At 42.2% G+C, this 25,028-nt stretch overlaps 1 protein-coding gene and 1 long non-coding RNA gene across 2 annotated transcripts in view; both read left to right on the top strand.

The window, feature by feature from the left end:
• LOC146357977 (uncharacterized) overlaps positions 1–25,028 on the top strand; it is a 717,854-nt gene that overhangs the window by 409,115 nt on the left and 283,711 nt on the right. The gene's annotated exons all lie outside the window — the stretch shown is intronic.
• COL18A1 (collagen type XVIII alpha 1 chain) overlaps positions 1–25,028 on the top strand; it is a 111,186-nt gene that overhangs the window by 50,141 nt on the left and 36,017 nt on the right. Inside the window, exons 5-20 of the mRNA XM_084859665.1 lie at positions 5,244–5,388; positions 6,218–6,327; positions 7,283–7,309; positions 10,232–10,447; positions 13,376–13,402; positions 15,426–15,488; positions 15,644–15,730; positions 16,353–16,406; positions 16,630–16,788; positions 17,859–17,912; positions 18,080–18,124; positions 21,576–21,707; positions 22,675–22,746; positions 23,450–23,476; positions 24,192–24,236; positions 24,382–24,444. Of these exons, the coding sequence (XP_084715791.1) occupies positions 5,244–5,388; positions 6,218–6,327; positions 7,283–7,309; positions 10,232–10,447; positions 13,376–13,402; positions 15,426–15,488; positions 15,644–15,730; positions 16,353–16,406; positions 16,630–16,788; positions 17,859–17,912; positions 18,080–18,124; positions 21,576–21,707; positions 22,675–22,746; positions 23,450–23,476; positions 24,192–24,236; positions 24,382–24,444 (1,326 nt within the window). The remainder of the gene's footprint in view (positions 1–5,243; positions 5,389–6,217; positions 6,328–7,282; positions 7,310–10,231; positions 10,448–13,375; positions 13,403–15,425; positions 15,489–15,643; positions 15,731–16,352; positions 16,407–16,629; positions 16,789–17,858; positions 17,913–18,079; positions 18,125–21,575; positions 21,708–22,674; positions 22,747–23,449; positions 23,477–24,191; positions 24,237–24,381; positions 24,445–25,028) is intronic.

Raw genomic sequence — 25,028 nt, 5'->3', positions numbered from 1 at the left:
TCTGCATGCAGTCCATGTGCTCTACCACTGAGCAACACATTCTTCCCTGTTATGATTGGCAGTGTGTGTGTGTGTGTGTGTGAGAGAGAGAGAAACCTTGCTGAGTTTTATTTTCTGCTATGCAGTTAATGTGACTGTTGTATCCTGTGAAATCCCTGGCAGTTCTCTGATGTTTGCATTTATTTCTTGATCAAGGAAGTCAAGTACAGCATTCCTGGGGAAGGGGTTTAGGGGCAAAACTCATATAGGAGAAGGTGCTGGGTCCAGGCTCTTTAGGATTTTATAAGGGGTAACCAACATCCTGAATCCTGTTTGAAAGCAAACTGATAGCCAGCTTTGAGAAGTGATCCCTCACTGTCATACGCTTCAGCCCTAACTAAAAAGTGAGTGACGGGATTTTTACTAGCAGCAGTTTATGGATAGTCTTCATTCTCCACATACAGCACTTTACAGTAATTGACAGGGGTTATCAGGTTTTGCACGAAGCTGGCAAACTTCCTTGGCTTCCAACTAGAGGTGCAGTTGGCAAACCACATGTGTATAGTGCACATGCATATGGTTGTTGTTTCTGTGCATGAGAACCATGGTTTCAAGCATTCTACATGCCAATCACCCAAAGGGAGATTTCCTGAGGTACCAAAAAGGCCAAGGATGTTTTGCTAATTATCTTTTCACCAGATGTGCAGTACAGCCTGGAAACTTGCCCCTTCGTGCTTATCCAAACAATGTGTCCAAGCTCAGATATTTGTAGTGTTGCGGATGTGAGGTTGCTTCAGGGCAATAATGCTTTGAGGCAGCTGGTCAAGCTGGACTCCTCATTTCCTACTAATGGAAGTTTGCTGCTGTTGGTTTTTTGGCAACCATCAAGCATTTGGCTAGACATCCCTGGCGTGCTATTGACTGTTTCCAGTGGTGCATCACATAATTGCAGACTCTGTTAATTTTCCTTCTTCAAATGTCTTCTGTGTCTGATTAGCCAGATCCAATCACTGTTACTGGCCAGGGTTAGTATCACTGATATTTGTACTATTGTTGTTGTTTTTCTTTCAAGAGTGGAACTAGCAATAGTGTAAGTGCACAGGTTGGGGATGGGGTTGCATCTGCTACACCAATAACATGCTTTGAATAATAAGATATAGGGAAACTTAGCAAGAGAGAGAGAGAGACTGTATATGGAAACATGGACAATTTTGGTGCAATCCATTGGCCTCAGACCCCCAAATTAATGCATATCTGTATTTTCTCCTCCAAAAAGACATCTTGATACCAGAATCAAATGTTCAATGAGCAAAAATATTTGGACCTGGAAGAAACTTACTCTTCCTGAACCTCATGGTCACTATCTGCAACAGAAATTAATCCTTAAAAAATACTGCCTTACTGGTTCCTTCTACATTTCTTCTTCTTTTCCAGAAAAGAAGAATAGTTTTTTTTTAATGAACAGTGTTCATCCTTCACTGTAATGAGCATTACCAATGTTACTACTGTAATGAGACTGCATAAACCCACTGCCACTAGGTCCCCTAGCAATGCATATTCTGTATCACTAGCACTTTTTAAATTTGATTTTTAAGCTTGTATTGTTGGCTATTATTGATAGTTTACATTCAGTGTCTAATTCCTGCTTTTCAAGTTTCTACTTAAAATGGATAGATTTAAAGCAGCGAAATCCTCTCTTTTTTCTGGATTTGTGCTGCTATGATTTTACACATTGATTTTATTTTATACTAATTTTTGTTCTTGTTTGACATCAATTCCAGAGACAGAGGTTAATGAAACACCGTGTATGTCTTTGTATCGGGGCCCTGTGTTCTATTCGTACATCAAACATGGGGGATGTTTTACAGCTTTGTGTGAGATCCCTAATGTTTGCCTCCTAGATTTTAGGCCTGCACACTGACATATGGTTTCTTGCCACACATTGACAACACATGCTTTGGAGGTAGTATGCTCTGTTCTCTGGCTGAGTGTTTGTTTGCCACGGTTCTTTATAGACATGCATAGAATGGCCACTAGTCATGATGGCGATATATTATGTCCAGTACTGGAATGTCTCTGCATACCAGTTGTTGGGGAACATGAGTGGGAGTGTGCTATTGTGCTCATGTCCTGCTTGTGGGCTTCCCAGGGGCAACTGATTGGCCAGTGTGGGAACAGAATGCTGTACTGGGTAGACCTTTGGTCTGATCCATCATGGCTGCTCTTAGGTTCTTATGATCCTAATATCCTAAAAATAGGTAACAGGATCCCTGAAATGCAACTCCTTGCTCTTGCAGCTCTTTGTAAAAAGATAGGTCTAGGAGTCACTGCTGTTTCCTGGGTTCGCACGACACAACAACCCATCAGGCGTAACAAGCCACAGTGGGTTGTCATATAGTCCAAATTCAGGTTGCTTCCTGCAGGGTGGCTTATTTGTGGGCAACAAGCTACTCTAACAACCCATGGCTTGTTCTTAGGTTTGTTTTACCTATGATGGTTGGCATGTCATCCAAACCCAGGATACCCAATCCATCGTGGGTTGAGGGAAGCAGCCACCAAACTGCTCAGCAAGGGCAGTAAAACCTCTGCTGCTCTTTGCAGTCGTAGCCAAGGCACCTCAAGCCTCCCTCACCAGTGACAGCCCCTCCAGCAGTGCCCAAACAGCACTTTGGAGGGGTTGTCACTGGTCCCCAGGGTTTTTTTTTGGGGGGGGACATTTGTGCAAATGGGGCTGGAGCATTTTTTTATTATTATTATTTTCTCAGCCCCAGAAAATTGCACAAATTCCTTTGTTATTTTTATTTATTTATTTTGTTGGGGTTTTGCTTTTGCACAAATGCATAATTGCAGCTGTCAAAAATATATAGGCCAACCTTGTCTATTGTCTTGTATGCTTCAGCTGTTGAAGGGAATTAAACATACAAGGAGACTGACAAGACAAGACTGCATATAGGCTGGTTTGACAGCTGTTGACAGATGGGGAAAAGGGGACAAGATTTCCCCCTTAGCAAGGTGATCCCCAGGGTTTTAAGTGTTGTGCTGACACTTGGGGGTGCCCTGTGTCCATTCCATACTTCCCCAAGTCTCCGACAAATTATTTTAAGGGAGATCTACATTCCTCCCCTTTGTGCAGCTCCCATTACCAGTAACAAGGCCCCCTCTGAAGTTCTTAGGTATCTAATGGTTCTATACAGGGGATATTCCAGAACTGCTCATTAGTTTGTATGCAAAGATTCAACTTCACATTCAAAACAACTTTGTATTGTATACAGTACAGAATTAATACAGTACGTGTGCATGCACAAGGGGTGCTTCTGATTTAACTCACATTTAATGACTTATGCATCCCACCCCCAATGCTCACAAGACATTAATCTTAATGAAACTAATTTTAAATGCATATAATAAGGACAGAAAACAGCAGCAACCATTTATTTATTGCATTTTTATCTTGCCCTGTCCCCAAGGAGCCCAGGGCAGCATAGATGTTTCTCATTTTATCTTCACGCTGCACATGCTACGCCTGATCTTAGCTAAAAGGCTGAGAAGTGATCATTCTTTACCTTGTGAGATAGGTAAGGCTGAGGGGCAGTGACTAACTAGCCCACAGTCACCCAATGAGCTTCACAGCTGAATGGGGATTTGAACCTGGGCTTCCATAGTCCTCGTCTGACATCCTTAAGCATTGCATTTCACGTGTTTAATGAAGACAGAGAAAGAATAGCAAAACTAGAAACTGGTGGGAAACAAGTTTCCAATAGAAAATGCCCCCTAGGACAAAAGGTGTTAAACATAGGTCTGGCTCTAGCTTAGCTTGAATTGAGGGCACTGAAGATTGATGTATATAGGAAAGAAGAGATTTCATGGTTTTCACTGTTTTTTCTCATGCATTGGGATGTGGAACACACATGCCACCCAGTGGCCAGAGGTGTAGATTATCTGTTCTGCATGTTCTAGCCAGAGATGCAACATTTCTGGTAATTGTGAAGCCAGGGATAATTTATTTTATTCAGAACACAAACCCAGAAATTTGTGGAAAAATGGAAATATATGCACTTATTCAAACATAAGCTTACATTATTGCTTACTATATAAAATTGCACTATCTGATTTATTTATGATATTAAAAAATAAGTCACTCCTAAGATCCCAGAGAGGGTGGCAGAAGGGCCATTGAGTGTTGTGGATCACCCTCATTGCCAGTGGTTCATCTCCAGAGGCCTCCTCATTGCAGTGGCGGAAAGGTTCTCTGCCATCACTCCTCCCCAGCCCTCCTGCTGTGACAGCAGGAGGGCCAGGAGTGAAAAGGGGCATATTGGGGGAGGCCTTTGCTCTGCATGATCCAAATCTCTCTTGTTCCCCTGACAAGGGAGAAAAACTGTGCCAGCTCTGGAGCTGGTGTAGTTATTTTCCCTCACATTGAAACCAATGGAAGGGATTAAAAAAAAAAAAGGTTGACCAGGTACAAAAAAAGTTGTGGGGCGGAAAAAAGGTTTTGCCTTGGCCAGCAGGAGGCAGAGTTTAGGAAGTGGTAATTCCTCTGTCACTCCATAGGCGCTTGAGCTCCATAGGATTGCTCTGCCTTTTTTATTCCAACAATAATTACAAATATACCCAATGTTAGATACAGCGATATGAGCTACTGCATCCTAAAGTATCTGAGCATGTGGTTGCTTTTGCCAGTTGAAAAAATAAGAATAAAAGAAAAGTTAAAAATAAAACATATCAGGATTGTAGTAAACGAAAGGAAAACATTATTATCTGGCCTTAGAAAGTATATACACTTCAGCATACCATGCTGATACAGAAGAGACGAAGAAAAAGCTTAGAAAATAAATATCCCTATTTATTTAATTAAGGAATAACAATAAATGTGGACATTCAGTTATAACAACATTGAACGCTTCAATAGTATATCATCATCTTATATTATTAGGCTGCTTTTTCTTTCCATCTCTGGTGTAAGCCCCATTAAACGCAGTGGGACTTGCTTTTGAGTAAACACACATTGGATAAGGCTGCCAATGTCATAGTAATTGTAGATAAAAATAGTTACACTGAATCTACATTTATTTGTCATTTTATTTCACCTCCCATTCCATCAAAGTAAATATACCTTTGAAAATACTAGCATTATTTCTCTAATAAAGAATGGCTAACTTAGTCTGGATCCAACCTAATAATTTGTAGGACTAAAGAATTTTCCTTAGGTTGACTACTGCAGAACAAATGAAAGTTTATTCCAATCCTGTTGCCTTGGCCAGGTGACTTCGGTGATCCCAAGTCTTCCGGAACCTCCACCTGTCACTTCTCCTCCCACTGCCAAAGATCCCACACAACCAGAAGAGAAACTCTTTTTGCAAACTGAACTTACCAAACCAGAAGCGGGGCCACATTTCACCTCAGGAGGTAAGACTAGTTTTTCTAACAGTAGCTACCATCTTGTTAAAAAATGAAAAATGAGTATAATTACAGTTCTGACCATTCAAGTTCTCTTGATAATGCTGTGTGGAAATGAGCGGAACAACGAAACCCTGGATGTCATATATTCCTCATGTTAAGCTTAGCCTCAGGGCAAACTTTTGTGGTGCTTGCCCAAAGAAAGCAGAAATACAGAAACCAGAGTTAGGGTCATGGACAGATTTAACTTAGAAATTCTTCATGTTTTTAGAACTGGCTGTAGACAGCATTGATCAGTTAACACCTATAAAGTCACCACTGTCCTATCTGTAGCACAGTTTTGCAACTATTCCTTAATCAGGCAACAAATAAACATGTAAATGAATAACCATATGCCCCCTGAAACATGGTATGCAAGTCAGTCGTTTCAGTTGTGAAGCAGGACTTAAAACCACAGATGAGGAAACCCCAGTAAGGCATCTTTTTATGTGACTTCTGTCATTGCTGGTTTTGTGATAAATATTAGGAGAGTGATTATAAAGGCATCAGTATGCCTTGTTATATTTATTAATTTAACGAAGAGGACATTGTTATAAGTGTCATGCATGTCAGTAAATAACTGTAAACCAGAAAACTCCCTGACATGTCATTCATAATAATAATCAGGAAAGAGGTATTTCTTTGTCAATCCAGTTACATATAACAGTCTTTTTTATGTTGGGTCTGAATGCCCAAGCATCTAATTTTCATTCTCCCATTTTGCAGCTATGCCCCCCTCCTTTTTTCAGAACAGATAGTTGTATATAATTCTCTCTCCCCGCCCCCATTTCCACCATAGTTGGAGTCAAAGGTGAAAAGGGGGACCCTGGTGAAAAAGGCGAACGTGGCTCTAAAGGGGACTCTGGAGTTGGTGGAGTTTTGTCGACAAGTGATGCTAAAGGTGAAAAGGTAAAGTGATGATACATAGCTCTCCTTTGCTATTTTCATCCAAAGGTGACAGTTATGACTCTGCTTGTCTATTGTAAGGAATAGACCCCCCCCTTTCCTTTGCTTCACTAAAAGCAAAAGAAGCATGCCCATTCTTGCTCTTTGCCTTGAGACTTGCTTCCTCTCAGATGTTCTGCCTGAATGAAGAAAAAGGGCTTTTTTTTTTAAATGAGCGGTGAAGTGAAACGTCACCAAAGCAGGTCAATGTTTGATGAATTCAAGAGGGTCTGCTGTAATGATTCTCCAGCCTTGATTATCCTGGGGTGGAGTGGGGCTGGAGAGAGGGGGGGGGGTTACACTAGCACAGAACAAAAGCGTTTAGAAGGGATGGAAGTTAAGGAGCCACTTTCTCCTTGTAGAGGGGGGTCCAAGATAATCAGAACCCATTGCACCCGCTCATATTCTGCTGCTGACCATGTATGAAATTGTTTCTTGCTGCCATACCTTTCCATTCTCCTTTAAGGGAGTCATATTTTCATGGTTGAAGACATGAATTTGGAGCAGCAGCTACAAGCTAGAAAACAGCTTTCTTAGTGTCATTGCTTTTCCATGGGAAGAGTTAGAAGGAAAATATAGAAGTATGTGAGACTAGGAAGGCAGGAGGCTTCTTGTCAGGTCATAATAACGTTTCTTCATTTTGAGATAGCTGCTCCTTGCAATGCCTGTACATTGAAGGTTTCTTTTAGTTCTTGGACAAGACTTGAGCTTTATGGGAGGCAATGTTTGCTCATGATACACACATTCACTAATTCGCTGTTTAACACAAGACTCATGGACGTCTTTCCTTTGCCCCAAAAGGCGCTTTGGTTATCAGCAAGGATTCGTTTCCAAGTACAGCTAATGCAACCTCATTTTGCTGCTTGTTGGCCCGATTATAGTTACACTGTTCTGAAAAGCTTTGCTTTTTGTTTTGCAGGGAGAAAAGGGAGAGCTGGGCATTAAGGTGAGCACAGTTGATATATTGTTTGCTTTTCAAAGGAGTAATGTGATGAGAATTCATTCTGGTATATTTCTACAAAGGAACATAGAACCTAGCCATTCTGTATCAGTCAAACATCCTCATCCATGTATAAGAGGGAGGTATCAGCAAGCTCAGGAGAACACCAAGAAATAATAATAATAATAATAATAATAATAATAATAATAATACGGGCGGGGGGGGGAGTCTGAAAGTGGGGATGACACAAAACACCCAATGAGGACTGAGCACGCTCAGTGGCCACAACCTGAGGGAAAAATGGGGAAATAAGGGGGGGGGGAGATGGAATGGAGCACTCTGGAAGATGGCTTGGCTGGCTGACTGGAACACTGAACAGGAGCACTTCACACTGCTACACTCCCACTATTTTTATGTAATTTACATATGTCTGTCATCCGTAACATTTTACTGGGCATAACTCCACAGCAACCCAAATCCTGCCTCTAGATGTGCTAATCCCAGATGCTTAAAAAGATGACGAGAGTAGAAGTGATGTTATTCTGAGAGGAACCTTCCTAACCCTAATGAGTAGCAACTGAGGGATCTGAACTAAAATCACATGGCATTCTTCAAACATTTATTCACATGTGGTTGCTACTCCCTCCACAAGAGTAAAGGAGAGGATGTAGAGCCCTTTTATTAAGAGATTCAGCGGGGTAAAGTCAAGATCTATCCTCTGATTTGTTTCACAGCCTAGGTTGCTGCAGTATGTGGTCTCCAGCACCCAGTGGTTCCAACTGAGAAATTGTCCAGAATGTGCCTGGGGACTGAATGGTGGTTTCTGATAGGATAATGTCTGTGTACTAACAGAGTAATTAAACTAGGAAGTGGGCGCTCAGCCATAATCTAGAGCAGAGGTTGGGATCCTCCAGAGGGTGGGCCTGATCTGGCCCACAGAGATTCCCCATCTGGCCCACAGACATTTGGGCTCCATCTCCAAGCCCTTCCCTCTCCCCTAGCCACTGGCCCATGGAGGCTAGCAGGGATAACAGTGGGGCTTTGGATGTTAATAGCAGGGATTCCCTTTAATGGTTCACTTGATCTCGGTAACACAATAAAGTGCCACTCGCCCAACTGGGAGGACAAGTGGTGTGGAAACACTTCACCTGCCCCGCATGCTCCCCGGGCATCGGGCAGGCGCAGCCACCCTGACCAAGGTGTGGAGTGGAGGAGTGCCTTGGCAGGGGTGCAGGGATGCTTCAGTCCACACTGGCTTGGGGAGAGTCCTGTGCAATGAAGCTGGGGCGAATGACATCAGGGTGTTTGACCCCCTCTGACATCATCTGGCTGGGCCGGGGGAAATCTGGTCCCAAGACCCAGAATTGTTCCCCACCCCTGATCTAGAGCATGGCACAAAAAAATAATAATATGAAACAGTTATTTAAAAGAAGAAGAAGGAAGAACTGGGCTATCAGCATGAGATCAAGGAGAATGTTGTTCAGTTTAACATCCTGATGGGATACTGTATTTTTTTAGAACTTGGAGAGTTGAAAGGGCATCAGAGGCCCTACTGCAAGGCAATAGGATCATTCTCAGATCAGCATATGCAGCCTAGCATGGCTAGAAGCAGCAGGAAACAAGTGACCCTGTAGTGCCTGCCTGCAGTTTCCTTTAGTTTAATGTATCACTCCTTCCTTCCCTTTTTTCTTTTTTAAAAATATGTTTTGATATCTTTATTTGATTTATATTCTAACTATAAATTTATATCCAAGATTTGAGCACAGCTCATCAAGCGCCTCGGATGGGATAAATACTATAATAATAGTAGTTATTGAGCTCCAGGTGGTTCAAAACCTAAGGAGGTGATCCAGGTGCTTAGGAAACTAAACAGACAAATTAGAACAGGGAAGCTTCCCAAGTTACTCCAGCCCCAACATGGAGGCTTAACTATGTCCTCTGTAATGTCTCCCTTTGGCTGTACTGGATTTTCCTTCCATTGGCCTCAGAAATGGAAGGGAGGGGATTAACAAGCACCTGGGTTGACCTCCTCCTGTTCAGTCTTGTCTCCCAGCAGTGGAGTGAAGGCCTGAGCTGTCTCCTCCTTGCCCCCCCCCCGGGCCCCCCCACATCGGACATATATAATCGTACAACCAGCACAATCTCGCAAGATTTCTCTGTCTTCTTGCAAGACTTCCTGGACTTCCTGTAAGTGGGGCTGTCACTCATGTGTGGCTCTAACAGCGGAGGGGAACATGTGGCCCTACAGATGTTGTTGGACTGCAGCTCCCATCAGCCCTAGCCTGCATGGCCAGTGGTAAGGGATTATGGGTGTTGCAGTCCAACAACAACTGGAGGGCCACACATTGCCCATCCCGCTCTGAAGGAATACACGGCTCCTTAAAGGGGCCGTATATGTACTCCTGCTCTACTGTGGTTAGTTTGTTCTTGCTGCCCAGCAGTGTCTGGATTGGTCCAACATGGGCGGTAAGGGCACGATCCTGGTTGCATGGCAAGATTTAATGTCAGAGTCAGCTGTTTCCCTTTGCCTTGCAACTAACATATGTTGCTTTTGTACATGGGGGTGCAAAACTGTATGTACTATTGTTGGTGTGGACAGTTTGCAGCAGTATGCCAAATGTTGTAGGAGGGTGGATCCTTGTTCCAAAGGCCTCCTCATCTAAAGCACTGGTGTTGAGCTGCCTGTAGCAATTATTTTGAAGAGGACAGGGATTTGGGGTCGGAAAAAGGAAGAAGAAAAATATACACATAATTAATTCTCTGCTGGTTTGTCAGAGAGGAAAGCAGGAAGGTCTTCATAGCAGAGAGAGCCAATAACGGAAGTTAGTGATTCACATCTAGCAGATGCCCACCTCCAACTTCTATAAGCGAAAAAAAAAAGTTATGTCTGGCTTGTTTTCATTGTACATATTTCTCCCCGCTCTCCAGGGAAATGCAGGCTTTGGATACCCAGGCTCTAAAGGACAGAAAGGTGAGCCTGGTGCTCAAGGATCCCCTGGTCCTGTGGGCCCCCCCGGCCCTCCTGGAACCATCGTGCAGCACCCTGATGGCTCTGTGATAGAGCACGTTGCTGGTCACCCAGGACCTGTGGGCCCACCGGGGCTGCCTGGAAAGGATGGTTTGCCTGGAAAGGATGGAGAGCCCGTAAGTAAAGGTTTCAGGCAGTGGCTGATTTCAACTTGTGGGCTGTGTTATAGAGGAAAATGCATGTGGTGGTTGGAATAGCTTTCCTGTTTTGACTAATTAGCTTATTGTCACTAACTATTGGAGAGAGAGAGAGAGAGAGAGAGAGAGGTCATTAAATTCACTATACATAAATAGGTCTGCACATGTTGCATTCTTCAGGCCCTTCATATAACCAAACAGCCCTTTTAGATTTCAGAGGAGTCTAGGTGTGTATGCTGATTACAGTTATTTACCCACTGAAAAGGGGTTTTTAATTGTTGCATTATTAGCAGATGTACAAACTACTTGCACTTGTTGAATCGTTGCTATTGAAATGTCTAAGGGCGCAATCCTATGCAAATAGGCAGCCGCCTCAAAACTCGTAGGCGACCACCTATCCAATGCAGGGCAGGAGAAGCACAGAGGGGATCATTCCCGATTTCGGCTGTCTAGCTGCGGGAGGGCGGAGTGGGGGAGGAGGCTGCTGGATGACACATAAGATGTGTCATACCGGCATTTCTGCCCTCTCTGCCCCGGAACGCCCTGTTTTGGCTGCTTCACGCTCCTCTTGCGAGCACTGGGGTGTTCCGTGCTGCCTGTGATGCAGTGCAGAAGGGAGGGAAAGTTGGTTCTCTAGGAACGGATCTTGGAGCGCAGGCTCCAAGGTTGGTTCCCAGAAAACCAGATATCCTGACTAGCGGCCATAGGATTGCTCCCTAAAGGACTGATGTATGGTCAACATCTAAAATGGCCTCTAGAGCTCACTGTTGTTGAGATCCTGGTGTCAGAGCTCTACGTTTAATGGGGATTCCAGAATATAAATAATTCTCACCTCTGTAAGAGCAGGAGAGGCCCTTTTGAAGACACCTTAGTTTTCAGAGAGCTGTTTGTCAGGCACGTGGAAGGGGCTTTCTACTGTGTTTCTCCCAAACTCTGAAACAGATCCCCTGTGGAGTTTCAACTGGTCCCCATTCTCTCTGTATTCAGGCAGGGGGTCAAGACACATCTTTTGAACTTGTGTTGCAGTTGGGACTTTGTTTGAGCTATCTGTCTATAGTTCAGTACTTTGGGAGCATTTAGCTACCTGTTTACCCCCTAATAGCAGATCCAAATACTTCTAAACAAAGTGTACACCTACGATTGTTTTGTGGGTTGCAATCCAGGTATTGTACTAACAGTAACTATAGTGCACAAATCTTTGAATCCATTTCTCTGTTTTATTGATACAAATATAAATTCCCAGTTAAAATGCAAGTAGTGTGGTGTTTAAAAGCAATTAAAGCTATATTTCTTAAGCATTTCTTACAGAAGAGAGCATTGCTGAGTCCATTTTGCTTACCAAGACTTCTCTATAGAGTTGTCTGGCAGTATCACAGGCAAGAAGCTTCTGTATCAAAGAAGCAATCTGACCCCCAAATCAGACCATATTTATACAGCTTCTGCAATACTACTTCACTGCCAATATGTCAATACTAATTGCTGTTTCATAAATATCAGTTCACAATCTTGACTTCTAAAAGAATCTTTGATGATCAAAACACACATACCAAAACTTAAACATATACTTTTTAAGTTAGATACAATTAATTTTGATACATGTCTTTAGCAAAACAATTCCTCACTCAAAGTTTACTAATTTAACCTAAGTACATAATTTTTTCTAGACATCTATATATATGATTTAATGTTTATACCTTTCAAAAAAAATGATAAGCAAAATCTTTAAGTTCATTCTGACCCTGAATACTACAGTTTGATGTCTCTCCATTTTTCACATAATCCTTTTCATCTCTGGTGTTGAGTTATACTTCAGCATTCTATCTTTGGATAATATCCAAGTTGCTTTGCCAGTTACATTTTGATAACAGTTCATTGTGAACTCACTTCATATCCTCCCTACTGGTACTAGTTACCTTACTATTTATTTAATTCTCTGGATTCCTTCTATGCAACATGCTTAATTGCCTAGGGCTTGCAGCTCCAAGACAAGACAGCTTTTGTTTTTTTGGGATGGGGTGGGGGTGGGTGGGAATAGTCACTTCCTTCTGTAATCATTTTGAGGACACTGAGAACTGTGCCATCAGCCTTTCGTGGCAGATCCATGACACTTTGTTTTTTAATTGTCGCTATAGTTTTAAAGGTTGCTTTTAATGTTTTATTATGTTTTATGTGTTTATAGCTTTTATGTTCTGCAGTTTTTGTAAACCACCCTGGTTGGTTTCAGGAAGGCAGTATAAAAATATAATATATCCATCCATCCATCCTGCTAATAATGTACTGTCTCCTCAGCCTTTCATCCATTAACAGTTCATTTTCCATATAATTTTCTCCCCCTTTTTTCATTTCTTCTGCTTTTCTGGCAGCAAACTTTGTTTCTCCTGCTTCCTCTGAGGTCTGTCTGCATGCATACCGAGTGCCTCCCTTGATTGATGCTCCTGCTATTAAAAAAAAAAAAGTATTTTTTAAAACTTTTTTAGAGCTGGCCAAAATAACTCCCTCTCCTTTACCAATCCTACAACTGCTCTCTTTGACAAATCTCCCTCCCTGGGCAGCTTTATCTCTAAAGGGTGCAATCCTATACAAGTTTAGACTGAAAAAAGTCCTACAACTCCCAACATGTCTCAGCCAGCCATGCTGCAAGCTGTATGACTTTTTTTGGTCTAAATGTGCATAGGATTGCACCCTAAACCATTTTCCACATAGACAGAGTTAGAACCAAACATTCCTTGTTTTGTGCAAATATCAGTGAGTGTATGGGCTTAGGTTTCTCTTCCCCATAAGCTAAGTCCCTTGTGAATGCTGAGAAGATACTAAGGAAAGAGGACCTGGAATGCAGGGGTGGGATGAAATGAAAAAGTGTGGAAAAAATCTGGCTTCTGCTAACCTCCTGTGTTTTAATCTTACTAGGGAGATCCTGGTGAAGATGGTAAACCAGTAAGTTCTGTTGTTGTTATCTCATCTTTTTAAAATAAATTCTTCATACTTAATTGGTATAGTTGTAGAGAAGTTTATTTGACTGTCAGTACTTTCCTTAAAAAAATACAGTTTATGTTTTCTGTGATGCTCTGTGATGCTGTCCTGTTTTTGGAATCTAGAAAGATATTTACAATACAGTCCTATGGATGTTTACTCAGAAGTAAGTCCCAGTTCATTCATTGACGCATACTCCCTAATAAGTGCGTTTAGGATTGCACCCCAAACCACTGTATATGTGTGAGGTATGGGGAAGAGATTAAAATGTGTGTGTAGAAGTTCTACCTGGTTTTATATGGAAATTACAAGACAAGCTTTTTGTATGCCTTAAAATAAAAAAGCAACACCCCAATTCTGGGGTCATCCACTAAAAACAGTAACACGTAGGGAATCAGTTATATCTATAACGCATCCTATGCCATAGCTGAGTTACTGCATTCTCACCAAATAAATCGCCATTCCTAAAGGGTTCCCAACCTAAGGAGTAGGGAAACAAAGATGGGCAAATCAAAATAGTAAAAAATCAGAATCTTTTAAATATAATTTATTAAGGTTTTATAACATTTCTTACAAAATATTTTCTATTTTACTCCTAAGCATGACCACAAGTGTCAGTAATGTTTGTTTCTGAGTGATCAAAATGGTCAAAACATTGTAATATAAGTCACCAGTATTTTTGACGTGTTTAGTACTTCTCAGCAGGAGTTTAGCTTTATCTGATACAGCATGCTTCCAAATGAGGCTTTTATTCTGTAATGGCCCTACCTCAAACACAGAATTTTATGATGGGAGATCCAGCCATCGTGATCTTCCATTTGTAACACTCCTGTGTTTTCTGACTGCTTCTTCCTGTCAAAAGATGAAATCGGCTCACAATGTCTTTTGATTTGTACTCCTAGGAGCCCTTCTTAAAAAACACTTAGAACTTCTCTACACAAGCTATTTATTGCATGTTCGTGATTGGCCACTCATGGAAGTTTGCAGGTCCTTTACATAATATCACCAACCTCCAGGATATCTCTCACACTTTCCCCCTTTTATCCCACTTTCAAAAGTATTGGAGATAAAGCAATAAGGGATGTTAATGTGATATATCAGCAGTGCCATCTAGTGGCTGTATAATGAAACATAGAATTTACCGAGAGAGGAAGCCTTTGATTCAAAGCATGTGTCCACCCAGTGTAAAGGAGCTGATCTATCCTGCAAAGAATCTGGAAGCAGAAGTTCCAGTAAACTGTGAGATAAAATGCCTGGTGCAGTGAAGCCCTTATAGACTATGTTCTTGCTGATTTGGGGCAAAGATCTTGATGGAGGCAGGTGGCAGTAAAGCTATTTCTTAGAAACAGTTCACCTTGATGTGGGTGTCAGTTGCCTTACACAATATGTGTATGTGTTTCAACAAAATATTATAGATGCTTCCATATCAGATCTGAGCAACCCTTGAAGGCCTCCTGTGTGGCCCACTATGGGTGACTCACTGCTCCCCCACCCCCAAATTCCTCTCCATCCTGCTATCATGATTGTGCTGGAGGACAGGGCATGCACAGATTATTCTCCTCATGCCCCTTCTTTCCCAGCACAGTTGGGTTCCTGGCAGACCACCACAGTTGTTTGGCGGCTGTCGGGAGTTCTGCTTAAATGGGGAAGACAACACATGGGGAGAGTCATCGCTCCATGCAATTTTCCCATTGAAATCACATGCCTCCCCCTGTCCCTGGAGTGGGAGCATGAAGTGATTTCAGAGTGTGTGTGTGTGGGGTTAAATCTCCCCATCCCTGAGCTCTGAGATGGGGGTGGGTGGGAAGGGTGTGTGCATGAGAGTGTGTGTATGTGCATGAATACCAGTATGCATGCAAGTGTGGCCCCTGTCTCACCATCCATTGCCGCATGTGACCCTTGGGGGCAAAAAGGTTGCCACCTCTTTTCTGTACGGTTTTCGGAATCACCCAGTCTTGGTCACATCACTTATTTATTTCCTATGCAGGGTGATGTTGGCCCCCAAGGATTCCCTGGGACCCCGGGTGAGCCTGGCCTGAAAGGTGAAAAGGTATGAGCTATTGGATCACCTGAATATAATTTGATGTGTTCTTATTAAGCTGTCAAGTTTACTTGAGATCAGCATTTTCTGACAGTGTTCTGTCTGTGGTTGCCTTTTGAATGCGGCTAACATTCTCACCTTTGTAACTTGCTTTCCATATCTAGGGTGATCAAGGCATTGGTGCAAGAGGCCCCCCTGGACCACCCGGACCACCAGGGCAACCAGGACTTGGTTCTAAATTGGACAAGTTGGTGAGTTCCAGATAATCACAATAAAGCGATGGGGAGGAGCTTGTTCTTGTTGTACTGCCCCTTCTGGGTCACTTTTAGGTAATATTGAAATATGGTGCTGCCAGTGCAGTTATCTGCTTTTCTCTGTAAACAAATTTCCCCCTTTTGCTAATATTTATTTAGGTCTGTATGTATTTATCTGCTCTCTTTTGACACCAGGCAAACCCCTCTTATTTGCCCAGGCCTTTTAGATTTTGGTTTTCACGCTGTTTTATTTACTACCTGCTCTGCTCTAAAGTGTCTTAATTCATTTGTATTGTTTTGTACTGATGGCATGTTTTATTGTAAGCTGCCCTGGGAGCCCTTGTAGCTGAAAAACGGGATAATAAATGTCAATAAAAGTGCTAGGCAATTTGAGGGGTGAACACTCTTTTCTTATTTATTCGCACACCCTGCACAGTGTCTGACTGTCTCTCCTTCAGGACAGTCTTAACTCCTTATAGTTGTAGCCCCTTTTCAGACTGCAGCAAGGTAGCCGGAGTTAGGTAGATATAGTGTTCTGAGCCCTGTCATTCTTTGCCCCAGTTACAATTAGCCTGGGTGCGCTTGATCACTTTTATGTAGCCGTGTGCTTTTCTTCCAGACATTTATTGATATGGAAGGCTCTGGTTTTGGAGGTGATTTGGAAAACTTACAAGTAAGTACCTAAGCCATGTGAGGAATTGGACTGGTGTTGCATTCAGTGTGCTTCTTCTTGGGTGGGGTGGGGGTGGAGTATAGCATGCTCCTCGGACATTAACTGTTCAGCAGATACTCAAGAAATGGCTGTTTCCAGCTCAGTGTGACCTATGTGTGACTCTCTTGGGTGATGTCTTCAGACTAGAACAGATTGGGCACCCATCATATTCACTGTGTTTCAGGGCCCCAGAGGACCGCCCGGGCCCCCAGGCCCTCCTGGTGTGCCTGGCTTGCCAGGACAACCTGGAAGATTTGGGACGAATGGTACTGACCTTCCAGGGCCACCTGGCCTCCCTGGAGTGCCAGGCAGAGACGGCATCCCAGGACTTCCAGGACTTCCTGTAAGTTAAAGGGGATGCTGGGAAAATTAACTGAGGATGACACAATGTGAGTCTGTCTCCAGAAGCCGCCTCCCAGTATCATTTGGTTTTTGTTTGGTTATTGGTTCTTCGGTCGTCATTTCAGAGCCATGGATAGGATGCGGATTAATTCACATAGGAAATTCAGGCCTCTGTTCCTCTGCATTGGATGTAAATCACAAATATTCCAATACATATGCTTGTGAACTTCACCAAAAGCTAAAACAGTATCCTAAATGTGACTGTAAGGTATAATAATATGGATATTGCATTAGTGAGCCAGAAGGCTGAATTATGACAGTCTAAACTAGTAGCTAGGAGAAAGTAACACTTTACATCAGCCTTCCCCATCCTGGTGCCCTCCGGATGTTTTGGACTTCAATTCCCATCAGCCCCAGCCAACATGGCCAATGGTCAGGAATACTGGGAGTTGTAGTCCAAAACACCTGGAGGGCACCAGGTTGGGGAAGACTGTTTTACAAAGGCTGCTTTTCCTTGGGAGGGAGAGGGTTATAATAAGCTGCCCCGTGTTGCTGCTTGATCTCTCCCCCCACCCCCTGCCAAGACATTTCCAGGCAGCATGGCTCCTTTGTGAACAAACACAGATTTGTGGCATAAAACACACAGCGTTTTATACAACTTTGATCTCTCTTCAGCCTCTGCTGTGTAGCAGTCTTTTTGTTGTTTGTTTTTTGTGCACTCTGCTCACTGATGGAATGCGGAGCTAAGCATGATATGCAAAATGTTACGTGCCAGCAAAAGTTCTGTAAATTGTGGCACTTTTTATGGACTTCTCCAAAAGGTGGGAAAAATCTGATACCATCAATGAGCCGGTGACAGCAAAATATGCCTGACAACCTGCAAAACACAGACAGAATGGATTTAGCAAAATCTGTACATTCCTAATTGGTACCGAGCAGTTTTAAAAGTCTAATTGCTGTGTAGGCGGAGCCAAGAATGAGAGGCTGCAGGTGTCCTAGTTTAATGGATGCAAACTGTTGCTGGCTGCTTTAAAAAGACTTCTTAAGCTTTCCCTTTGTTATGTTTTCCAGGGCCCTCCAGGAAGAGAAGGGATCGTTGGTCAGCCTGGGTTGAATGGAGCACGTGTATGTATCTCTCTCCTGTACAAGGACTTTTAACTGAGTTGCAATATTGTCACAGTAGCAGGCTCTTTAGGAACAGCCTGAGAAACTAGGCTGCCTCTGGCCTACATTTACTTTTAAAAATGTCTTTTAGCACTTCAGTATTAATTCATTAGTATTTTCCTTTCCAGGGAGAAACAGGTGAACTAGGCCTCCCAGGAGCACCTGGACCTAAGGTAGAATAGCTCACTTTCTGGATAATTTGTTACTGTAGCATCTTTTGCTTCTGAGTTGACAGCAATACCCATTGTAAGGCTTTCCCCTGTGCAGTGAGCCTTTTTGAGTGTATTTTGTGTATTTACTTTCAATTCATAGGCCACTTTTGTACTACAAATATAAACCACTTTGAAACCAATTTCAGAAATCTCCCAGTGTTCTTTGGGGGAAGCATCACTTTGAAACCCATTTCAAGGTAATTCTTCCCCCCAAGAAACACTGGGAGTTGTTGTTTTGTGGTGCTGAGAGTACTGTGCAAGAGATCCCCAGTGCCTTTAGAGAAATGCAGTTCCCCAGTTTCCTTCTTAGGGGTCACGACAGGCAAACAGGTCTGAAGCTGGTTTAAATTTGTAGTGTAAGCCTGCCCCCAAACTACAGCTATAGCATAGGGTGAAAATTACACTTACTGTACATTCTTTACACATCTAGAGGTATATTTTTTAAATAAGATAATTCCTCCATCATTGAAGGCAGCATGGTTTCAGGGTGGACTAGAAATCAGTACTTCTTGGGCCTGTTTCTAACTTTACATAACTCTGCACATTATTTTCTCTTCCCTCTGTATTGAAGGTACATGCCATAAAGCATAGCTACTTTTTAATATAAATTATAATACATTCTTAACATCTCCTACTGGTGTGCAGCTGATACCATGGAAAAGCCTGCATATTTATAGTTGTAAGATGCCAACAGAGTTGTCAGTAAATGATATCTCATCTGCAGAGTCACCCATCACCTCCCTAGCACCTTGCTAGGGCTAGAACTTCATTTGAAGTGACACCCTTCTTTAGCGTACATAGGTGGGGAAGTAAGCCAAATGAATATGTTAAACTAGTTCTAACCCCTCCCCCACAAGGATCTAGTCCAGACGCTTTCAGATGTCACAGTGAATGGCCAGATTTCCTCTAACTAATGCCCCCTGTTCCTGGCTGCATTGCTTTCCTAGTCTACATTCTGGCTGCTCTGGTTTTCAGCCATTGCCCCTTCAGCTCTGCTCCTGCCAAATCTCCCCACCATTTTTCTTCCTCTTTACATCTTATGTGATGGTTTTTGATGACTGTTTCAATGGAATTGCTATTGCAAGTGGAGAGTCTGAAGCAACAGAGTTGACAGGGAAACACCTTCGGTGCCCAATTCCTGGCCTTCCCAGTCTCTTCACTTAGACATTTCTCTCCTCCACATCTTTCTTTTTGTACAGGTAGTTGTGTAGCCTGGTTCCAGTCTATTATGCAGGAAGAGACAACAGCCAGGTTACCTTCCACATGGGAAAATGGGGAAGTGTGGTTCTAAATTCAGATGCATTCACAGTCAAAATTCCTTATATAGATTTACAACTTCATGTAGTATTTCATTATTACTACCAGTAATAATCATATAATCCACATACCAGCCACTCACATATAGTCTTATGACTACTGCAAGTAGGGATATATGTCTACTCAGCATTTCAACACCATACACACTTACCTTGACCTTGGAACATAAGTTGCCACTCTCAGTGTTTTGTGCTTGACCTGGTCTACACGTGCAGCAGAATTAGGTGGCAGAGTCCTGAGATGGCAGAGCGGGCTGTATTTCTTCTTACCACAGGTGGTGAAAGCTCTACCTTGTAAAAAGCCTGCAAATAAAAAATAAAAACAAAACCTAGTACATGAGAGGGAGAAACATGCCCAGCCCACTCCCCCTTGTGCTAGTTTTCTATTTGCAAGGAGTTTGGGCACATAGGAGAGCATTCAAAAATGTGATGATCCAGTGAGACTGAAGTTGTCTGCCATCACAGATCATTGGGACACTTACTCTTTTCCTGCTTTCTTCCTGTCTTCATTCACTTTTTCCATCTAACCAGAATACTCTGCTGCCTATTCCCCCTGATGTACTAGAGCTATTTTCTTATTACTACACAGTCCCGTATAGGGGAAAACCAAGAACGGAGGTAACATCTCTGTGCATGTTTTTGTGTGGCACATTTTAGTTATATGCTGCAGTTGTCTCCTTTCCAAAATAAAACAATCTGATATATGCATGGAGACATAATAACAACAACAACAACAACAACAACAACAGAAAATGCAGTGGGCTCCTGCATGTTGAGCATCCTGCTGGAATTGTTAAGTTAGTCTAGAGCAGGGGTGCGGAGCCTGTGGCCCTCCAGATGTTGTTGGGCTCCAATTTCCATCAGCCGCAGCTTGCATGGTCAAGGATGATGAGAGTTGTGATCCAACAGCATCTGGAGAGAAACACCCACCACCGCATATTGCATCTTGCATTACTACAGCTCTAGATATTTTAAACATTTTTCTGGATCTGATCTATTTGTTGGTAGTAGCCCTAATTCTCATAACATTTTTGATAAAACTTACATGTAAGATTTTGTTTCCCACATAGACATGTCTAATTAAATATATAGGTCCCATTCTTTATATTTTATTAACCGAGCATACTTAAGAGCTGTTAGAGAAAAGGATGCATGTTTTACTTCCTCCCATCTTTAGAGTTAATGTTTTGCATTATTATTCAATTTAAAGTATGCAACAAAACATTTCAGATGAGAATGCCTTTTGTTGTTGAACTCTGAGAAGCTAATAGCATATGTCTATTAAATAAAAGAGGTCTTTGTTTTCTTTAAGCTACGCTGCCGATAGACTATAAGTACTTTCTCTCTTTATTGCACACATTCTGTAAACAAAATGCAAAGACTTTGAGCACAGTCCTGAAGCCAGTGTCTGTTGTCAAATGTCTGGACTGAAGCGGACTTTCCCCACATATCTCCAGAACTCTTGCTTATGCAAGATATTTATCTGTGTGAAGACCACCAGTTTGGGCCACACAAGCTTATTAATGAACAACAGTGCAAGGAAGATGTGTGTGCTGAATACGTTTGCACTGAAGTTGTGAGTAGTGTTCTACACAGGTAAATAATATACACACTAAATTGGTTGCAGATCGACAACTACAAAACTCAAGACAAGCTTGCTCACTTCTTTGTTCAGTTATCCACATTTACCTCAGTAATGTGGAGTATTACACTGTAATCCCCATCGGCCCCAGCCACCATGGCTGATAGGAATGTTTGGAGTTGTAGTCTAAAACATCTAGAGGGCACCAGATTAGGGAAGGTGGCTGTCACCAGTGTGAATCTCAGGCTATAGAGCACAGATAAGCAGCACACGTAATTTTGGACTGGTGCACGTATATGCTCAATGCATGTAATGATGGTGGCAGTGTTGCAACATTTTGTTCTGTGAATACTATGCATAATATTCTATTACTAGGGACACATTGCTCAGATTTTTTATTTCTGTGTGTATGTGCACATACCTCTGTTTCTGACATGCTGTTGGCTATTCTTTGGCCATCTTTTACTTTCCTGCTCCTTCCTGTATTCAAACATTCTTTCCTATTTATTTCCAGGGCAGTAAAGGAGATGCAGGGCTGCCAGGAGCACCAGGTGAAACTGGCCTGGCAGGCCTTCCTGGGCCCATGGGTCCCCGAGGACAGCCTGGGCCTCCAGGGCCCCCGGGGCCAGGCATTGTGGCTGGATTTGTGAGTACCAGATTTGGAATGCCATGGTCTGATCTGTCATTGTTGGGTGGACTGGAGGAAGACCCAGAGGTGTAAAATGCCGAAAAATGGAACAGTTTCTTATTATTGATAATGATGATGCCATCACTGTGTGTGATACTTTACAGAGTAACAAGCAAAAAGTCAGGTCACTTTACAGTCTAAACTTCCACACAGGTGGAAGAAAGACAGAAAGAGGCAAGGGCAAACAGGAGAAGGAGAAGTGTTCAGTTCAGCTGTTGCACATAGTGAGACTTGGTTCAGTAGGGGAGGGGGAGAAATTCATTTGGTTCACATTTAAATACAAACTTACCTAATTTTGCACATTCAAACTAATACATGAACCGAAACTCAGTTATCTTTTGAAATTTGACTTCTCTGAAATTTACAGTGGACTTTTCCAATAAAAGAAAAGATGTACAAAATGTGTATATTAAGGAAAAGTGCACCCACAGATGCATTTCCCCATCTCCCTTCCTTGGTGTTTGCATCCTGGTTTAATTAAACCACAAAAACCCATTATGTCTGAAATGAGGCACTGGTGATTTAATGTCAATTTACTAATCAGCATATTAGCCACAATTTGATGTTGGTTTAAGATCCTGGTTAGTAAACTGACATTAAACCACAGCTCCCCATTTTTGATGTAACAGCTAACTGTTGTTTAATTAAAACAGGATGCAAGCACTGAGGAGAGGAGGGGAGAGGAACAAGCACACGGCCCTGTTACTTCTTCCCAGCTGCTCAACAAGCCAAGAATTGAACATCCGAACTGGGCCACTGTCAGGGTTCTAACTCTATCTATATTTATTTGTTTGTTCGTTTGTTTGTTTATTCAAAGTATTTATAAGATGCTTTTTGGAGCCAAGCCCTCACAAAGTGACATACAATGAGGAAAGTTACAAGATACATGCTTGTAGACTAACTAATACCATCCATTATTATTTAGGATGATATGGAAGGCTCAGGACTGCCATTTGTTTCTGCTGTCCCTGGAGCACGTGGACCAGAAGGGCCACAGGTAATTCCTCATTCCTTTGTTCAGCCTTTTCTTTCTCTGAGACTCCAGCACTATGTCCATTCACTTGGGAGCAAGCATTATTGAATAGTACAGTGAGTGTTATTTCTTAGCAAACATGCATAGGATTGGGCTGCAAATACTTTTAATATTTTCATGGGGTATCATGGTTTCCCTTTCAACACTGCATTACAGATGTATAATGTGTTACTGCTAGTGATAAAGGGATGCAGTCTAAAGAAAGCTATGCACACTTGAAATCATATCCTGACCCTCTGAGCTGCAAGAACCATATGGCATAACAAAGTCTATACTGGACCTGCATTAAAAGCTTTTTATGTTGCCACTTCTCAGTTGAAGAACTCTGCTCTCTTACTATCCCTCTTGCAGAAACAAGCATGCTAGTGATGAAGTACATATACCACTAATTGGCACATTATTTCACAATCAGCAGTGGAGTGTCAGGCTAGCTCTGAACGTACAAAGCTAGCCTGTCTGTAGACTGTGATATTTAAGTTTTGAGTAGCAGATCTTGTTTGCACTGTAACACAGGGTTCTGCTATGTTAATATTATTAACTAATGTTAAATACGCACAAAACAGATACATATATATGTATGTATGTATGTCTTTGAGGAGTCCATGTTCTCATATAGCTCGTGAAATCTGAAAGAATGTGGTTGATAACTTCCTTTTGCTTTTTATAGGGTCAACCTGGACTTCCAGGAATCAAGGTCAGGAAATGTTTTGATTGTCTGTCTGTTTGTTTGTTTGGCTTATTTTTGGTTACTTCGTTATCCTATTCGAACTAGCATTGTTTCCCTAACAGACTGATCATATTAGTTCACTACATAAGGCAAAACATGGATAGCGATAGGTGCAAGCACTAGTGGACTCGCGCAGTGTTGTGAGCTGTGTTGTTGTGCTGTTACAAGAGAGCACTGGGAGCATTGCCCTGGTACCACTCAGGATGTTGCAAATATGCTGTTCAAAGCCTTGCATGAGTCATGTGTGAGTAGAGAAGATTTATAGAGGGTATAAGATGGGCCTGTCATGAGACTAAGCTCAGTCATGACATCTATGAGAACAAGGCTAGGATATTCTCCTCATGCTAGTGCATTGCGATTCTCACAAAAGATGAATATTTGCCCAAAAATATGAGTGCCAGTTGCCAAGAATCATCGCTCCAATAGCCCTAGCAGAGCATAGGCAGACACACAAGTGACCATTTTATGTTATATGTAGATCATGCAATGTATTGTCACAAATCCCACCCCACTGCTACTGATGTGTCTCTCCCCCCCCGCCCCAATATATATGTATGTGTATCTACACCATCTGGGCTCGTTGGGGTAGGATAAAAATTAAAAAGACAGAAAAATTACAGTGTAGGTTTTTTAGATATCCAGTAAAAATAAGCCGTGCGTCTGTTCTTTTGTTAACTTTCAGGGAGATGCTGGCAGTACTGGTCTCCCAGGCTTGCCAGGAGAGAAGGTAAGTCTGCATCATAATGCTGTTTTTAAGGAATGTTTTATTAATGTATTATTGAAAATATTTTACTGGGCATTGGATTGAATTGCTGAATGGCATTTGTGGTAAAGTCTAGGATTCTTTATTATACTGTTCATCTGTTTTATAGGGAGACCCTGGATTTCCAGGGCTGGATGGTCATCTCGGACTACAAGGTTTCCCAGGACCACAGGTGAGCACATATTTCAGTGCAGCGACTCCTTCAGAATCCTAATTTTAAAAGTCTCTTCTATAGTTATTTATTACATGTATATCCTGACTTTCTGCCAAAAATGGTGCTCAGGGTGGTTCTTGCTGACCAACTCACAGAAAATGACATTCTGGCCCTTGGAACCAAAATAGTAAGGTCCTATACATTACATATGTGTAAGAAACACTGAAGGAAGCACAAAAGCAGCAGTCTGCTGCTGAAAATGGACTTTGACTCCATCGCAGTTGAGTTCTCATCTTCCTTGTATAGCCTGTGCCCCCATAAAGTTGACTCAGTGTGACAGTGATGCTCTCCTCATCTGTAAGTGATTACACACCTCAAATATTTGTTGTTATTATATATAGCTTTCAGTGCAATATTGTACAATATTGATTGCATTAATCCATGAGAGATATCACTGTTCTTCTTTGTTCATAAATGGGGAACAGATTGAGTGTTGCTAGCTTACCCAAAACCACCCAGCGAGTCCAGGACTGAAGTGAGAGTTCAGCCTCCATCTGCTGGACCACACTGGCTGCCATTTGCAATACATTCCATCATGAGAC

Source organism: Heloderma suspectum, chromosome 1 (genome assembly GCF_057233095.1).
Source record: "Heloderma suspectum isolate Gila_16-S chromosome 1, 16-S_ref, whole genome shotgun sequence".
Taxonomy (NCBI): Eukaryota; Metazoa; Chordata; class Lepidosauria; order Squamata; family Helodermatidae; genus Heloderma; species Heloderma suspectum.
Note: the sequence above shows the minus strand (reverse complement) of the source record. Positions and strands in the feature narration are given on the sequence as shown.